Source organism: Schistocerca gregaria, unplaced genomic scaffold (assembly GCF_023897955.1).
Source record: "Schistocerca gregaria isolate iqSchGreg1 unplaced genomic scaffold, iqSchGreg1.2 ptg000659l, whole genome shotgun sequence".
Lineage (NCBI taxonomy): Eukaryota > Metazoa > Arthropoda > Insecta > Orthoptera > Acrididae > Schistocerca > Schistocerca gregaria.
This window is the reverse complement of record NW_026062043.1, coordinates 32,282-47,904: the sequence shown is the minus strand read 5'-3', so window position 1 is coordinate 47,904 and position 15,623 is coordinate 32,282. Positions and strand designations below refer to the sequence as shown.

At 45.7% G+C, this 15,623-nt stretch overlaps 5 protein-coding genes across 8 annotated transcripts; 2 read left to right on the top strand and 3 right to left on the bottom strand.

Moving 5' to 3' along the window:
• Positions 1-2,762: 2,762 nt before the first annotated feature.
• On the bottom strand, positions 2,763-7,576 carry LOC126318232 (uncharacterized). Of its 3 annotated transcripts, XR_007557222.1 has the most exons (6): positions 7,386-7,576; positions 6,921-6,961; positions 6,676-6,855; positions 5,680-6,440; positions 3,679-5,523; positions 2,763-3,596 (listed from the first exon to the last, which is right to left on the bottom strand). XR_007557222.1 is itself a non-coding variant. In XM_049993249.1 (4 exons), the coding sequence occupies exons 1-4, from the start codon at positions 7,465-7,467 to the stop codon at positions 6,045-6,047; spliced, it is 699 nt and encodes a 232-aa protein (XP_049849206.1). In that variant the 5' UTR covers positions 7,468-7,576; the 3' UTR covers positions 4,713-6,044. The 3 variants fall into 3 exon arrangements, 1 of the variants encoding a protein (XP_049849206.1); XR_007557223.1 differs by lacking the exon at positions 2,763-3,596 and having other exon boundaries at positions 4,713-5,277; positions 5,361-6,440; XM_049993249.1 differs by lacking the exon at positions 2,763-3,596 and having other exon boundaries at positions 4,713-6,440.
• Positions 7,577-7,955: 379 nt separating this feature from the next.
• Positions 7,956-11,344, top strand: LOC126318231 (uncharacterized). 2 transcript variants are annotated; one of them, XM_049993248.1, is made up of 5 exons: positions 7,956-8,031; positions 8,488-8,633; positions 8,751-8,880; positions 8,946-9,029; positions 9,193-11,341. In XM_049993248.1, exons 2-5 carry the CDS (start codon positions 8,569-8,571, stop codon positions 9,619-9,621), a joined length of 708 nt encoding a protein of 235 aa, XP_049849205.1. In that variant the 5' UTR covers positions 7,956-8,031; positions 8,488-8,568; the 3' UTR covers positions 9,622-11,341. The 2 variants fall into 2 exon arrangements, with proteins under 2 accessions (XP_049849205.1, XP_049849204.1); XM_049993247.1 differs by lacking the exon at positions 7,956-8,031 and adding an exon at positions 8,156-8,417 and having other exon boundaries at positions 9,193-11,344.
• LOC126318228 (CWF19-like protein 2) lies at positions 9,624-11,719 on the bottom strand. The gene is made up of 2 exons (XM_049993244.1): positions 11,473-11,719; positions 9,624-11,387 (listed from the first exon to the last, which is right to left on the bottom strand). Exons 1-2 carry the CDS (start codon positions 11,527-11,529, stop codon positions 9,624-9,626), a joined length of 1,821 nt encoding a protein of 606 aa, XP_049849201.1. The 5' UTR covers positions 11,530-11,719.
• A 77-nt stretch (positions 11,720-11,796) lies between these two features.
• On the top strand, positions 11,797-13,386 carry LOC126318229 (26S proteasome regulatory subunit 8-like). Its single transcript, XM_049993245.1, has 3 exons — positions 11,797-11,985; positions 12,110-12,207; positions 12,272-13,386. Exons 1-3 carry the CDS (start codon positions 11,862-11,864, stop codon positions 13,229-13,231), a joined length of 1,182 nt encoding a protein of 393 aa, XP_049849202.1. The 5' UTR covers positions 11,797-11,861; the 3' UTR covers positions 13,232-13,386.
• Positions 13,217-15,120, bottom strand: LOC126318230 (E3 SUMO-protein ligase RanBP2-like). Its single transcript, XM_049993246.1, has 5 exons — positions 15,092-15,120; positions 14,783-14,877; positions 14,641-14,681; positions 14,195-14,450; positions 13,217-14,123 (listed from the first exon to the last, which is right to left on the bottom strand). The coding sequence occupies exons 1-5, from the start codon at positions 15,108-15,110 to the stop codon at positions 13,398-13,400; spliced, it is 1,137 nt and encodes a 378-aa protein (XP_049849203.1). The 5' UTR covers positions 15,111-15,120; the 3' UTR covers positions 13,217-13,397.
• Between the last annotated feature and the right edge of the window lie 503 nt (positions 15,121-15,623).

The window sequence follows — 15,623 nt, the reverse complement described above, 5'->3', positions numbered from 1 at the left end:
CCGGGTGTCTGTACACCTCGCACGACACCCTCGCATCCAACACCGTCGGAAACACCTCCGGCCACGACGACTCCACCACGTTCGACACACTCGCGTCGTACCGGTACACCCTCGGCTCCGACACCCGGTTCGAACGCCTCTCCTCCTCCGTCAACATCTCCTCCGACACCGCCTCCGTCACCCGAAATATCACGTCCTCGTCTATAAACGGCAGCAACACCACCCCGTCCCACGGCCTCAACTTCTCGTTCATGTCCACCTCGTACTCCATCGGGCAGTACGGGTACAACGGCGAACTCGGGTCCGTCATCACCCCCCTGTACGCCCCCGGCAGCAACGACTCCGACAACGGCGGCAACACCGCCAACAACTGCTGGTGACTCGTAAACGGCCTGTCCAACTCAAACCTCAACTCCGGCTCTCGGCGCGACAAGTACCACCGCTATGTCCGCTATCATCGGCGCGTAGTAGTACGGGTAATACCACGACCACGATATGCACCCGTGGCAGTAATAATGATACGTCCAACTCAGCCCCCTCACATACGCCTCACACACATCGTCCACACTCTTCTTGTCCTCGTACTCAAACCCAAACTTCTCTCTGTAGTACTTCTCCGCGAACATGCGACTCTCCATCGCCCCCCAGTGCTCCTCTATCCTCTCGAAATAACACTCCTCGCTCATCCCCCCCCCCCTCCAACCCCACCTCGCTCGCCTCCGCCCCGCACCTGCCACGCTTCGCCATGTACAGCGACAACAGCGAAAACTCCTCCCCCACCTCCCGCAGCGCCACCACCTCGCTCACCTCCTCCACCACCAACATCAAACTCTCCTCCTCCTCCTCCAACTCCGCCTGCCTCGCCCAGTACAACGCCCTGCACAACCCCTCGCGCTCCGACAACTCCCCCACCGACATCGACGACACTATCGACAACGCGTCCCTCACCGCCCCCTCCGCCCCAAACCGATTCATCGCCACGTAACTCAACCCCCTCCTCCCCACCCCCCTCCTCCTCGACCTCGACAACTGCTCCTGTCGACACGTCTCCGCCTCCACGTACGCCGACAAAAACCTCCCCACTCTCGCCCAACTTATCTCGCACCCGTCCGTCATGTACCCACCCAAACCACCCAACACGCCCTTGTAGCACTCCAACATCCTGTTGAACGAACCCTCGTAAATCCCCATCGTGGGCAAGTACGGCAAAAAATCGTTCCCAATGAAAAACGCTATCAACACAAAATCGTTGATAACGCTCTCAATGTCAAACTCAAACTCCACCAACGACGGCTTCACCGTCTCGAAGTCCATCTCAATGTACTCCCTCAGCAACCCTATGTGCAAGAAATGATACCTGAACTCGTCGTTCGGGCTCGGCTCGCTCCTGCTCAACTGGTAGTACACGCTGTAATCCCTCAACAACGAAAAATGCGGCAAATGCGCCATCAACGACAACATTATCAAATCCGCGTCCAACCCATATATGCAATGCGTCTGCTCCTCCTCGTAATCCGGCTGCGCCCTCTGATAACGAATGTACTCCACTATCTTGTGCTCGCCCTCTCCCGGCACCGTGTGGTCCGACACAATCACCTCAAAACCCTGCCACGCCGGATCCTCGTTTATCTTCTTCTGAATCGTAAAATGCAAAAAATCGCTCAGACGAGTCATGAACGTCGTCCCCGGCGTAATCACGTTCGAATCGAAGTAATTCTCTCTCTCCAACAACCCACCCCCCTCCGCCAACTCCTGGTTGCGCTTCTCAAAATCCATCTCATTCTGCTTCGCCGCCACGTATCTCCTCGTCCTCTGCTGGTTCATCTTCGCTCGAGGCGCCACACCTTTTCACCCACAACTCGTCAGACCACCTCAATCCCACTCCCTCAACCCCCCCCCACTCACCGCGGCGTACCGTCTATCGCCAAAAACAACAACTTTCGAGGCTGCACCATCACCACCACGTCATCTATGCGCTGGAATATCCTCGTAAACATCTCCCGCTCGTCAAGGGAAACATATTTCTTATCGTTCACATCGTCGCTGTGACAACAGCTGTGAACAACTCCATTTCCATCAATATACAAATTGTCTTGCCAAAAAAAAAAAAGTCAGCGCCTCGCCGCGCCCCGCCCACCCCCAAACTCGCCCCCCCAAAGCGCAAACGCAACGCGTACCAAACACAGGCGCCAAGTTGTACTCGTTAATCGCCTGGTTCACCAACGGATAGCGCTCGCTAATCCATCTAAAAAACTTGCGTATCCCCATCGCGTAAAACTCCGGACTCTCTACAACAGTGTATATATATATCAACGGAATCGCACCGCAACCTACGCCGCTATATTCACCGGGCTCTGCTTAGATGCAGCTAATAAAGATGTGTACAAATAGATATATTATTTTTGTGCAAAAATATAGTTCAATTGGGGCTTTTTTTTTCAGACTCTCAAATTTATAAACAGACCCCCGCCTCGGCGCCCCCCATGCCTCCCAACATCACCAAAGCGCCCACAAACCCCCGCCCAGCTCCGCTCTCCCGGGCACTCGACCACCCTGTCAAACCGAGAAAAAATTAAAAAAAACGATAAAACCTAAACCAAAAAAACAATACCCCCCTTCTATGAACCCTCAAACACAACCGCCAGCGCCTCTACCAGAACATATCCCCGCGGCCTGTCCAATATGCCTCGAAGCTCCCTCCTTCGACCTCGCGCTCATAGACCCCTGCTTCCACGCCTTCTGCCTGTTCTGCATCCTTCAATGGACCGAATTTCAACACCACCTCAACGGCAATCACGGCGAAGCCCCCCCCTGCCCCATCTGCAGAACCCGCTTCACCTCCGTGTTAACAAACCTGGACCTCGACCAAAAAACGTACGAACGCGTCTCCGTCGTCACAGAAGCCCCACCCCACTGGTCTCAATTCTATAAAACTCGCATACAACAAGAGCCAACGCACAAAATGTTTAGGCTCGGCCTGCACCACAGAAGACTCGTTTATGCACAAAACCTCCAGCCCCTGCTCGAATTCAACGTCGCAGCGGTCCAAATGACCAAAAAGCTCTCCTCAAAATTGGACACGTGGCTGCAACGAGAACTTTGTCTGCTGCTGCACCACCGAGAGATGGCAACCAACTACTCAAATTCTCAACTCCAAAAGGAGGAAACCCTCATTTTATCCGAACTGACCAAGGCGCTGGTAAGCGAAAACCTGCCCGAGCTTCACGCACTCCTGACCAACCACACCACCGGAAGAGGTATTCAAAAAATGATGTGCGAACTTCAAGCTTTTTTTTTTGATAGAACAGAAAAATTCATCAGAGAATTGGCCACCTTCATCCACTCTCCCTACGACATGCACGCCTACGACCGCAACGTCAAATACATCTGACAACGCGCTGATGAAAATATCCTGCCCCATACACGAAAACATTCGCACTTTTTTCCAACATTTGCTTCACGCACATATACACGCCCGCCAACGGGAATTGCGCGCCGCGCTCATATCCGGACATACGGCGAAGAGAACCAATTTGCAGACCAATCGAGCAAGAGCACAAACAACACCGGACCAGCCACGTACAGCGTCCAAATCCCTGTCAAATAAAAAGTCAAGAACGCCTGTCAATACTTCGCGGAACCACACACACATTCTATCCATACCCCACTTCACCGTACATTTCGCACGGCGATGCCTCACAAAGTCGAGCGTCGGAAGGCCCAGGTAGTTGCACAGACAATGCGATACAAACGGTGCGGCGAACGTCCCCGTCCTGACCAACAAACAACTCGCCATTATTCCAAATGCCGTCGTGTACGCCACTTGCACGAGAGAATGGACAAGCGCCAGTCGACACTTAACGCTAAAATGCTTCACTTTCAACACTGTGAACTGCTCTCTCGCTTCCGATCTCGCATGAACGTGCGCCAGTCCAAAGAAAACGGGCGTACAACATATGGCACTTCGAACCGAGAAACCAGCCTTAATCAGAACCGGCAACATGCATGAACGAAAGACAATCTCTTCAAAAAAAGGCGCCAACGCGTAGTTCCTAAGCGTCTGTATGCAGAACGTAGGTCGCTCCTGGTCGCCAATGTTCAAAACGAGCCAAACCACCGGCCCAATAAACAGTGAAACCGTCGCTAGCGCTCCAAACAGTGCTCCAAACAGGTGTGTAAGGGACTCCGACGGGAAGCCCATCTCCGCCCACGACGATGGTGAGACCAAAACAAGTATTAAAGATACTGTAGACGCCGAAACGCAACGCCAAACAATCACTCTAGGCACGTCTCTTATCTCTTCGAAAGAAGTACGTTCATACTCGCCTCTCAATATACCCCAAGCATACAACGACCACACAAACAAGCACGACTGAAAGCCGAGCCAACTCAGCGCAAACAGTGGGTGCAGCGTCACGGCAGAATGCAGCCAGACCAGCACGCGTCTCATCTACATGCGACAAGATAATTGTCACGTCGTATCGAATGTCTTCCATGCGCTCTTGTCGCACATCCAAAACGTGGCAAAAACAACGTGCGTCGATCGTCATACACGCATGCTTCTACGCAGCATCCTGCAACACCCGTAGATGTACCTCTAGTTTACCACCTGTGCAGCCTCGCTCCCCCTCCTCAACCGCGGGCAGGCGTCGCTTGTATAAACACTAGGAAAAAAATGAACGCCATATTTGCGGCGAACCCTATTTTATTTTTTTCTGGTCAGCAGTTTTAGACAAACACAATTGCTTTCTGATTTTCCTGTCGGCACGAAATTGCGCGTGTCGACTTCCTCAATGCAAAATCCAAGCTCGACGGCTGTCTTCAATAAAAAGGCCTCGGTGTTTGCCGCTCGCTGCTTGTAGGCCAAAACGAACCGCGCGTCCGGATTGTAAGACAACAAATACTTAACGGTGTCGAGCAGGGGCACAACGTCATGTAGCTGGTAGACGACGTCGGCTCCTAGCACCAAATCCCATTGGTGCCTTCCGAATTTTTCTCTGTCCACCTGACTAGTCCAGTCCAACTTTTTGCACTCGCACACAGAACCAGGCGGCGCGTAGTGTCGAACGTTTTCGGACAACAAATCTAACACAATTTTCTGGTTGTCCGTAACAGTCACCGTACGACAACATGAAGCGGCAACAATCCCGACCATCCCCGTCCCACTCCCCAATTCAATGGCATCCACGTCCCGAAGCTTGTCTCTATGATGCGCGAGATAGTAAGCCAAAGTGTAGGATGCCGGCCAAACTGTCTGACCCGTCAAATCGACATCAGCTATAGTCTCGGATTACGCAAAAAGAACAGTTATTGATCTGTATACAAATTCGCGCGATTCGATCATATGTAGTTCGCCTTACTCATCGCACTGTCTAGCACCCTCAGTTTGCACTGAATCTCTCCGAAACAAAAACTCTGTTCTTTGTAGCTGGAATATACGACCAAAACAAATGCGCACAATCGCAGTTGGGGACGTCAAAATACGCTCCAGATGCTTAATAAAAACGATAATCTAGTCTCATACTTGAGGTTCAAAAAAAAATCAGGAGGAATGAGCTCGCATTCCGTACCGTCCATACTCTTGTTATCGTTTGAATGGCGGCAGCAAAATAAAAACAAAATATCCAAAGTGACTTTTTTTTTGGATAAAGGACGTATGTGTTTTCTGACAAGACCTACCTTTGTGAGTGAATGCGCACCCCCCTAGACACGCTAGCCGCAATATATTAAAGTAACCAAAAAAAACATCCAGAATCAAAGCCGAAGATAGTCGATTCATGCTGTACATAGCCTGTCAAAACTTTTGAACACCTCCCGTCATGGACTGTACGCGGCCGTCAACGTCTGGGACATTCAATTGTCTGAGCACAGTCACAAGAAGCTTTCGCCTGCGCGAAAGCTAAAATTTAATTAAAACCCTTTTTCACAGTCTCTTTTGTGTACGGAAACAATCAAGCTCGATGTTTTGTCAATCCTTTCTTCCCTTGCAGCCTTCAAACATATTTCCGATCATGAAGAGTGCTCAACATCCGCCTATGTAACTCCTATTTCGGCACTTTCTTCTTTTGTAAAAGTTCTTCTAGACGGTTTAATTCTTCGCTACTTTTGGCGTTCAAAATTGCTTTGCTAATTTTCTCTTTCTCTTCGGCGGTAAATGTCTGATCCTTTTCCTCTTGCACTTCCTCACCAGGAACAAATGTGTTGCTTTTAGACTTCTGTACAATCACCTCATCGAGTGCCCTGCCCTGACTCGATTGAAAAAGCTTGATCGCCTCCTCTTTTTCGTATTTCTTTACCTTCTTGAAGTCCAGCACTCGCAAAGAAGGCAACTTCGATATCAGAAATTGTCTGTAGTGCGCTTTTTTTTGAACCGGATTGCCAACAAGGCTAAGGTATACCAAAGACGGGATACCAGCGAGAGGTTCGATATCGGCGAGTTCCTAAAATGCACGCAGTTAAAAATGTATGTTAGTTGGTAAAGACGAGAAAATGAGAGGCTAGCTAGACGTATAGACTATGCACACTTGAACACACGTTCTCTTATCTATGCATCAAACATGATGCATGCACATATAGTGTAAAAGTACAATTGGAGGGGGATGAAAACAGTTTAAAGGCCTATCGGTACTACAAATAGAGTGTTTTGAAAGAACTGAATGGGAAAACGATACATACAGAGAGTCGGTTGTTGGTGAGGGTCAACGAAATCAAGTTTGGCGTTGATTCTCCCAAGTTCGGAGCAATTCGCGTAATTTTGTTATTATTCAGAAATAAAGTAGTCAAACGTGTCAAATGTGGAATATTCTCCAATCTGCTGATAATGTTATCAGATAAGTCGATGACTTCATATAAGTCCTTAATGCATGAGACCGTTAATTTTCTTGAACGGGCAGTTGAAAGCAGAGGGCAATCTTACATACATTCGTTGACCCCAAATTTTCGATCTGTGGAACCTTGTTACCTTTTAGAACAAAAGGTAAGTGCAAATGATCGAGGCGCAAAGTACCAAGCAATGAAAAGGTTTTTGTAAGAGACAAAATGTGTGGCTTTAATGAGGCGCAGAGAGAAGCAAAGAGCACACGCCGTGAAGAGAGACTGTTGACCAAAAGAAAGTACAGTTAACAGGTATGCGCATGCGCGCAATTTTCTCAAAAACTCAAGAGGTGGAGGTAAGCCATGATCCAAAAGGATATGGCGCGGGGTTGAGCAAGTTTGAAAAGTTGGTTGAATTTTGAAACCTTTTGGCAGGACACTTCTGAAAAGAAAGGCAGAAGCATCTCAGTCGAGGTCATATATAGGTGTATGCCAAATGTACGCATGAAAAACAATAGGGCAGTTTTTTGCTGACAAAAAATGTAGGTTAGTTGAATGAAGTATAGTCCTACCTCGCAAATCCAGTTCTCTTTGATTCAAAGGGTTTATAAACTCGAGGGCATTTCGGATCATTTCTACGGTGATTCTCGTCATTTCTGGAGCGTTGCAAAAGTAAAGCCAACTTGTAGTAGAGCACAGAAAGTACAAGATGAGATAAGAAAGAACTACAGTCGATGCGTACAAACCAGAGCAAAGCGAATTATATTATACCAATGGGGCGCGTCTCCTATTTTATTTTAGCCGTTCTAAGGTACAGATTTTAAAAAAAAAACGACTTAGTAGCGGTTTTTCTCATTTAAATTCATGTCTACGGTGTTCCACAGTGGATTCGCACTTGCCTTAGTAGTGGCTAAGAAAACCCCTAAGACCGTCAAAGTAGCTATAAGACGCAAGTTCATTCATAAAAAGTATAAATTTGTCAGATATGCCAAATCATACATGCTCGTACACGATGAACTAGACGAATGTGTCCCTGGCGACCAAGTGATCATTCGTCAATCTCGTCCGATGAGCAAGCTTAAACATTACTGTATACACGACATCGCAGTTAAGTACAAGCCAGCAGATTTTTTGGAAAAGCACCCAGAGCTAAGGCCAATCGAAGAATCCGAAAACAGCGGCGCACCCCAGAAGGGAAAAAAAACCAAATAAATATCTGTACGTGGACAAGAGAGAAACGAAACACTTTTGTGTAAAAATGTGTAAGACGGCTATAAAACAGAAAATCGAATTACCGGAATATAAGATGATGTATTCAATTTTGCAGTCTAAGGGGCGTGTGTGTATCGGGAAGATGTGTATATTGTGATATGTTAGCTTTTTTTTTAGTATTCTTTGTTAGGCACATTATGTCTTTGATAGGCCAATCATCTCCTTGTACTTCGTCTTTGAAAAATGAGTTGTCTATGACGAAAGAATGCACATTCGGTGAGAGTGACGAAGCATACATAGACACGGATGAGGAAAAGGATTTAGAAAATGACGTAAGAGCCTATCTCATTTCCAAAAAGAAACACGAGAACTCAAAGTCGAGAAACGATGTTGTAAGTGTGTGTCATGAATGTTAAAAGGCTGTGAAGCGTGAGGCGATCTTACATACCTTCTTTACTACAGGATGGCTTGCACAAGAAGTTGGAAGAAATACGCCTGACGGACGAAGATAAAAAACCGCTTAATTGGCTAGAAACTTTGGCAATGACGACCGAGAAAGCATTGGAGGTTGAAGATGTTGAAGACGATTTGAAGAGAGAAACTGCAATGTACATATAAAATACTACTGGTTTTGTACCGGATATTTGTGTTTGTGTTTTGATACGCATCAAAGAATATAATAACCAACATATTATTGTACAATTGATGCGAAAATATGATTTTAGTTACACAAGTACATTAGAAACAGTTACACGCGCTTTGAACAAATTGAAACAAGAAAAACAAAAATATCAACGTCCAGACGACTATTACGCTGAGATGGTCAAATCAGATGAGCACATGTTAAAACTAAAGGTAAATGTATACACCCTGCGAATAAGAGTTCATAACTGAGATGCTGACTCCTCCTTCAATTTTAGGATCACTTGTTGGCAGAGAAACGTCGAAAGGAAGAATGGTATAAGAAATTGAAAGAATTACAGCTTCGAAAATTTGCAAAAAAAGTATGTTAATATTTCTGTCCGTAGACGTGTGAGCCAGTATGATGACAAAAAACAATAGGAATCTCTCTGAAAAAAAGATGACGAATTCTTGTACAGCTCTGATCTGTTTGATGCGCCAATTACCGGCATTTTGTTCAGTTTCGAATATTAACTTTTTTTAAAGGCTCAAGTTTCTGTCTCTATTAAACGCCAAAAACAGAAAGCCGAAGACCTCGAGATTGTTCGTCAATGGCGCCTAAAACAACGAAATGCCTCCACCAAGATGCCATTTCCTAAAGAACTGCTTGATGTCAATAACCCTATTCGCAAAACTATGCTCGAATCTGCGCCAAAATCGAATTTAGCGCCTCTTAAATCTAAAAAGAGACTCCTCAAAGATCAGCATTACGGGTATGGTGGTTCCAAAAAATTCAAGCGTTTTAATAATCAAGTCAAAGAAGATGAAGATAAATATCTGTCCTCCGTTAAACGTCGTCGCGAATCCAAGAACGCATTTTTCAGGGAAAAATCTAAGAATAACCATCAATCCAATTCTGCCAAAAAGTCGTTAAAAAATCGACCCGGAAAACAACGTCGGCAAAAACTAAAATAAAATTATTTTTTCCAGTTTTCAAAGAACTTGCTGGCTTGATAAATGGCTTCATGTTTGTCTGTTTTTCTTTTCCCATATACAATTTCAAACGGGAGATGAAGAATACCTGCAATGATTTTTTTGCCAAGTGCTGTATTAAATGCGCGCTTATCCTCAATTTGGTGGACATAGCCAAAATCGCAGTTAAATTGTACCATCCAATACGAAAAATTCTTAGGTATAACGTCACGAACTGACCAATATGACCGAGTGGTCTGTCTGAGGAATTTTGGCTGCATTGGCTCAAATCGGCGCTTAGATTCTTCAGTATTGTAGAATACAAATAAACTCGAATGAACGTTTGACTCAGATGCTGCTTCCTGAATTGCCATCAGAAAGTGATTGGGTGTTACTTCCTGAAATCGATATGGCAGAGGAATACACTCGATGGTGGTGTGGTGTTCAAAATTCAAAACAGTTTCCAAAAAAACGCAAAACTGATTTGATTTTGCGAACATATTTACCAGCTTCTCCATCAACATTTTTAGTTCTATCCAAACATCCTCCTCAAATTCTGTGATACTCGCCAAGTGCTCATGCGGTACAATGCAGCAATGTAAATGGACCAATGAATTTGACGGTTTCAAAATAATTGAATGATGCGCTCCAAGATGCAGTAGTAAATGGTCCGGTATCGACGTATTGGATAAACAGTAATAGCAGTCTTTTCCACGAAATTTGAACCCTTGTCGGTATTCGGTGACTCGTGAATTTTTTTTTCTTTCAACCTGACAAAATCCGTCGTACTCTTCGTCTTCTCCCCTTTTTGCAATGCTCATGATTTGCCGATTCATTTCATTTGTACTAAGGGAATATCCCATCAAATTCTCTAAATGCTCTCTCTTCACCATCTCGTTCAGAGAAAGATTTCCTTTTTCGGTCAACTTGCTCCTCAGCACCTCTCTAGACACTGCCGGCCGGTCAATAGATAAAGGCCTCGAGCTATTTGAGCCTGGAACTGAATAATTGCGACCTTCTGACAAATTCTTCTTCAGTAGGCGTGCATATTGCTTGTTCTTGGTAGACACGTTAAACGAGGAATCTGGTACAACAGAATTCAATTCCTGTTCCGCGTTTTTATGCTTAGCCATCAAATTAATAACATCTGAACATTGTTCAGTAGTTTTGTCGTTTTTTGAGTCAAATTTCTCATCTCGCTCTTCCTGATAGCTCGTCTTGTTCTTGTAATCTGCCTCTATTGGTCCTGTCAAATGGGCAACTGACTCGCAATAGCTAGATGATTCATTTTCAGATAAAACGCAAGATTTAGCTACATCATTTTCGTATTTCGCCGAACAAGAGACTGGAATTTTCTCTTGTTCTTCTTTTTTCCAACCAGGTTTGTGCCTTTTTCCATCAAATGCCCTATTTGCTTCGCGGCGCTCAGGCACTTCCCAGCCTACCATCCACGCATCTCTCGTAACCTCATGGACTTGATCAAAAGAATATGAATCATCCGATACTCCCACGGTTGACCCATGCGAACGTTTGTCTGAGCATTTTGAGTCAGACTTGTAACTTAGTGAACCTAACTGAGACTGGTTTGAAGGTTCATTCAAACAATCCCGACGCTTCTCTCTCTCTTGAAAATCTGAAGACGAGTGATGGGACCGATGGCGATGAGAGTGTTTGTGTCGTTTCTTATGATGGGCGTCACGTTTGAGACTTGCCTCGAACTCCGAAAATGCCGCATCAGATGAAGTTCTTTCCGGAAGATGACTCAGAACCTAAACGCGCATATAAAGCAAGAGGATGTTGAATCCACAAACTGCAAAAAAAAATTGGCGCACATAGCACAAGCAATGAGCATACCTGAAATTCTAGTTTGGCGTCCAGATCTTCTTCATTCCGAGGAGAATCATAAAACATGGGAGCTTATCGTTGGTGCAGCGCCACCTTAGAATATATACGTATTGCAAAACAAAAAGCAGTTATAAATTTTTTTTATATTCATACAAAATATGCTCTTTTTAAGGGTGTGAGTGTGAATTGAATGCAGAACAGTGTATCAGATGCGACGAAAAATCTTTTTTGAAACACGAACTTAGATTTCCGTCTTCTGAGCATATGTAGGTCGGTGAGAAAATTTAAAAAAATTGACTCAAAAAAAAAAGATAAAATTCATCTGTTTTGTTTGTGAGTTTACTCTCACATAGAACCGTTGGATGTAGAGGATTTTTCGGTCTGTTTTCTTAGTTATCATGGTTCATGAAGGTCTGCAGACATATTATTTTCAGAAGATTGAGGAGCTCGAAGTTCTGATACGTGAGAAGGAGCAGGATGTGCATAGACTAGAGGCTCAGCGCAATGAATGGAACAGCAAAGGTAGGCATGATTGAGGGGTTGCAAAAAGAGGGTGCTACTGACACCTTCTGTAGAGGTGTCAATATACACACATGTATATATATTTTTGATCCCAGAACTGACACTCGAGAGAACGGGTACGAAGTGCGTTTTATCAAAGAAGAGTTGACGAGGTTACAGGAACCAGGGTCCTACGTGGGAGAAGTAATAAAGCCTATGGGAAAGAACAAGGTGTTGGTGAAAGTACGTGTTAGTGCAACGTTTTTTTTTTGAAATTTATTTGGTTGACACATACGTAATTTTGAAGGTGCATCCAGAAGGGAAGTATGTCGTAGATATTGCAAAGGATATTGACATAGCTGCGTGTACCCCGACTACTCGTGTGGCTTTAAAGAATGATTCTTACGAATTGCACCGGATTCTTCCGAACAAAGTTGATCCGTTGATTTCCCTGATGCGCGTTGAGAAGATTCCTGGATCTACCTATGAGATGATAGGTGGTCTTGAGAAGCAGATTAAGGAGATTAAAGAGGTGATTGAGTTGCCTATCAAGCATCCAGAGTTATTTGAGGCGCTGGGCATAGCACAGCCAAAGGGTGTCTTACTATATGGTCCTCCGGGAACAGGAAAGACACTTTTATCCCGTGCTGTGGCTCACCACACAGACTGCACATTTATTCGTGTTTCTGGATCTGAGTTGGTTCAAAAATACATCGGAGAAGGATCTCGAATGGTTCGCGAGTTGTTCGTAATGGCGCGCGAGCATGCACCCAGTATTATTTTTATGGATGAGATCGATTCAATTGGAAGTTCAAGAACTGAAGGCGGTAGTACTGGAGGTGATTCCGAAGTCCAGCGGACAATGTTAGAACTTCTGAATCAGCTCGACGGATTTGAAAGTACAAGAAACATCAAAGTTTTGATGTGCACGAATCGTATTGATATCTTGGATCCGGCACTGCTGCGCCCGGGAAGAATTGACCGCAAGATAGAATTTCCGAACCCGAATGAAGCAGCGCGGCTGGACATTGTCAAAATTCACTCGAGGAAGATGAATTTGATCAGAGGAATCAATTTACAAAAAGTGGCAGAAAAACTCAATGGGGCGTCCGGTGCAGAAATAAAAGCTGTTTGCACAGAAGCCGGCATGTACGCATTAAGAGAGGGCAGAGTTCACGTGACCCAAGAAGATTTCGAGATGGCCGTTGCCAAGGTCATGGCAAAAGATCAGGAAAAAAACATGTCTTTGAGAAAATTGTTCAAGTAAATTTTTATTTTTTCGCGAACGCAGCGGTCCTTCAACAATCCTCCCTAAGCCTAGGTGGAATGCTTCACTTCAGATTTTTCAGGCGAACACATCTACTCTGTCGATATGTTTTCGGTCTTTATACATTCGAAAAAAATAAATGTAAACTTAATCCATTTTTTTCTCTTTAGTTTTTCACATGTGCTTCTTGGTCTTGATCTGCTTTGGTTTCTTCAGTCGGAGCATCGGTCCCCGATTCGGGCTTGGATTCGGGATTGGATTCAGACTTGGGTTCGACCTTCGTGTCAGATTTGGATGCTGGCTCCTGGGATATAGATGATGAGGCATTCATTTTTTCGAGACACTTTTGAATGATCTCTAAGGACGCTGAAGCGTCCTCTGCCTTTCTGAAACGAGCAGTGTAAAGAACCAGAGATGCATCCGAGGCACTTGAAAAGGCGAAAAATCGAAGACAGGTCGGAACCTTTTCGTTAATTTTGTACGGTAAATTCTTAATAATTACAGAATTTACCAAGAGTTTGAGCGTTCGGTCAGAACGCACCAAAATTCGAAACATGGCATTGGCATTTTTGTTTTCGTTGATTCTCAATACGCAGTATCCAAGGTCAAGCCATTTTGAATCTTCCTTGATGTACTGAGAGAGTTTGATTTCTGACTCGAACAGGTTTACGTCGTCTTCTTCGCCGGTGCGGACGGCTGCCGAGCCCTCGGCCGGAATGGTGGGAGGGGATTGTTGGATGGGGGTGCTTAGAGATGGACTAGGCGAAATAGAGGAGGGGTCGAAGTTTTTGCCGAATACATATTCAGACTTCACGTTGGCCATAGGATTGGCCAAAAACGAGCTGGACAGAGAAGGAAAGGTGGACGCGTTTAAAGTGAAGGGACTCTTTTCCTGTATGCGAGTCGTTGAACACGTTTGTTAGATACACAATAGTACAATGAGCTTTGTTGATTTTAACGTACACTCTGGTTTGTGTCTTTTTTTCCCAAAAGGTCCTTTTTGCTGTCATCTGCTTTGTTTTCGCTCTCAGAGGGCGCTTGATCGCCCTTCGGGCGTCTATCTTTCTCTGTTTTTGATTCTGCGGTTGGTTCCGTGCTCGCGTGTTCTGAATCTAGCGTCTTCTCGGGTGCGCTTGCTGCCGCCTGGCCCCCCGGCGCCGATGGAGCTTCTTGCGACGCGTCGGACGCTGGAGTTTTCTTTTTTTTAAGTGTTATGATTCTGCGCTCATGACCGGGTAAGTTTTTTGTCTCGCGGGCGGGCGCGCACATGAGCGGTCTCCTCCTGCCGAGAGGCTGCCCCTTTTTGGGCTCGCCTTGAGCGTAGGAGTCCGCAATGCGCGCTGAAGGTTGTATGCGGTCTTTGGTGGCTCTAGATGTATACATATGTGTGTATATATAACACGGCGTACTCTCTCTTTTCTAGTTCTTCTTTGGATGCCCTTTGCCATTTCTGTGTGTCAAGTGGTGATCAGTCAGATGGGTCGACGCGTTAGCGTGGTCCGTTTTGCGCGAGACAGGTTTTTTTTTCTGAGACGTGTCAAAAAAGCGTACAGGTTCGCTGCTCTTGACTGGCTGGGGATCTGAGAACTCGTCTTCCGGAGAGACGGAAGAGGTGGGCCCTCGCTTTTTGCTTGCAGGGCGTGCGTCTAGAAGAAGGGGGAGACAAGAAGGAGGAGGTTAGATGGGGGTTCTCTACGCGCGAGAGGAGTCGCGCGCATGTGGGTTCGGATGAAAGTTTTGTGTGGACCAGAGGTGCTCTTGAGGGGACGTCGGAATTTGAGAGTTTTTTACGTTGCGGGTCGAGGCGCGTCAAAAATGAGGGAGTTGGTCCGGTTGAAAAAAAAGGCGGAGAGCTCGTACGTGAGTCTGGTTCGGACATGTTCGGTAAGAAGAATGGTTAACCAAAAAAAAGGTGTGGTTGGAGAAGGTGGAGCAAGGAAAAAAAAAACAGATTGGATTTTCAGAGCATTTAGACCCGTTTCGCATTGAAGGTGAATTGGCGCCAGTTTTTGGGCGTGGGACGCGCGTGGTCCGGCGAGCTTAGAAACAGAGGAGAGGGGTTTGCTCGGGAATGAGCACGATTGAGAAGCACATTAAATTGCGGCAATACAGAACGGGTCGGTTCAGAAATTACGAGCAGTTCTTTTCATGGTGTTAGAGGGCGATACGTCGTATGTTACACTTTCCGAAATTTTTAAAAATAGCGTGGCGTGAAGGGGTCTGGAGCTGCCGCGCCTTGGTCCTCCCTTGCCTTGGGGCTGTTTGCGCTAAGAGCGAAGACATGGAATTGATTGCACCAGGCGACGTACACAACAAACGGCATAAATTTATTAGTCTACAATTTATCCGTACTTTTTCTGGTTTCGTCTCTATTATTTTCCCTGTGCAAGTT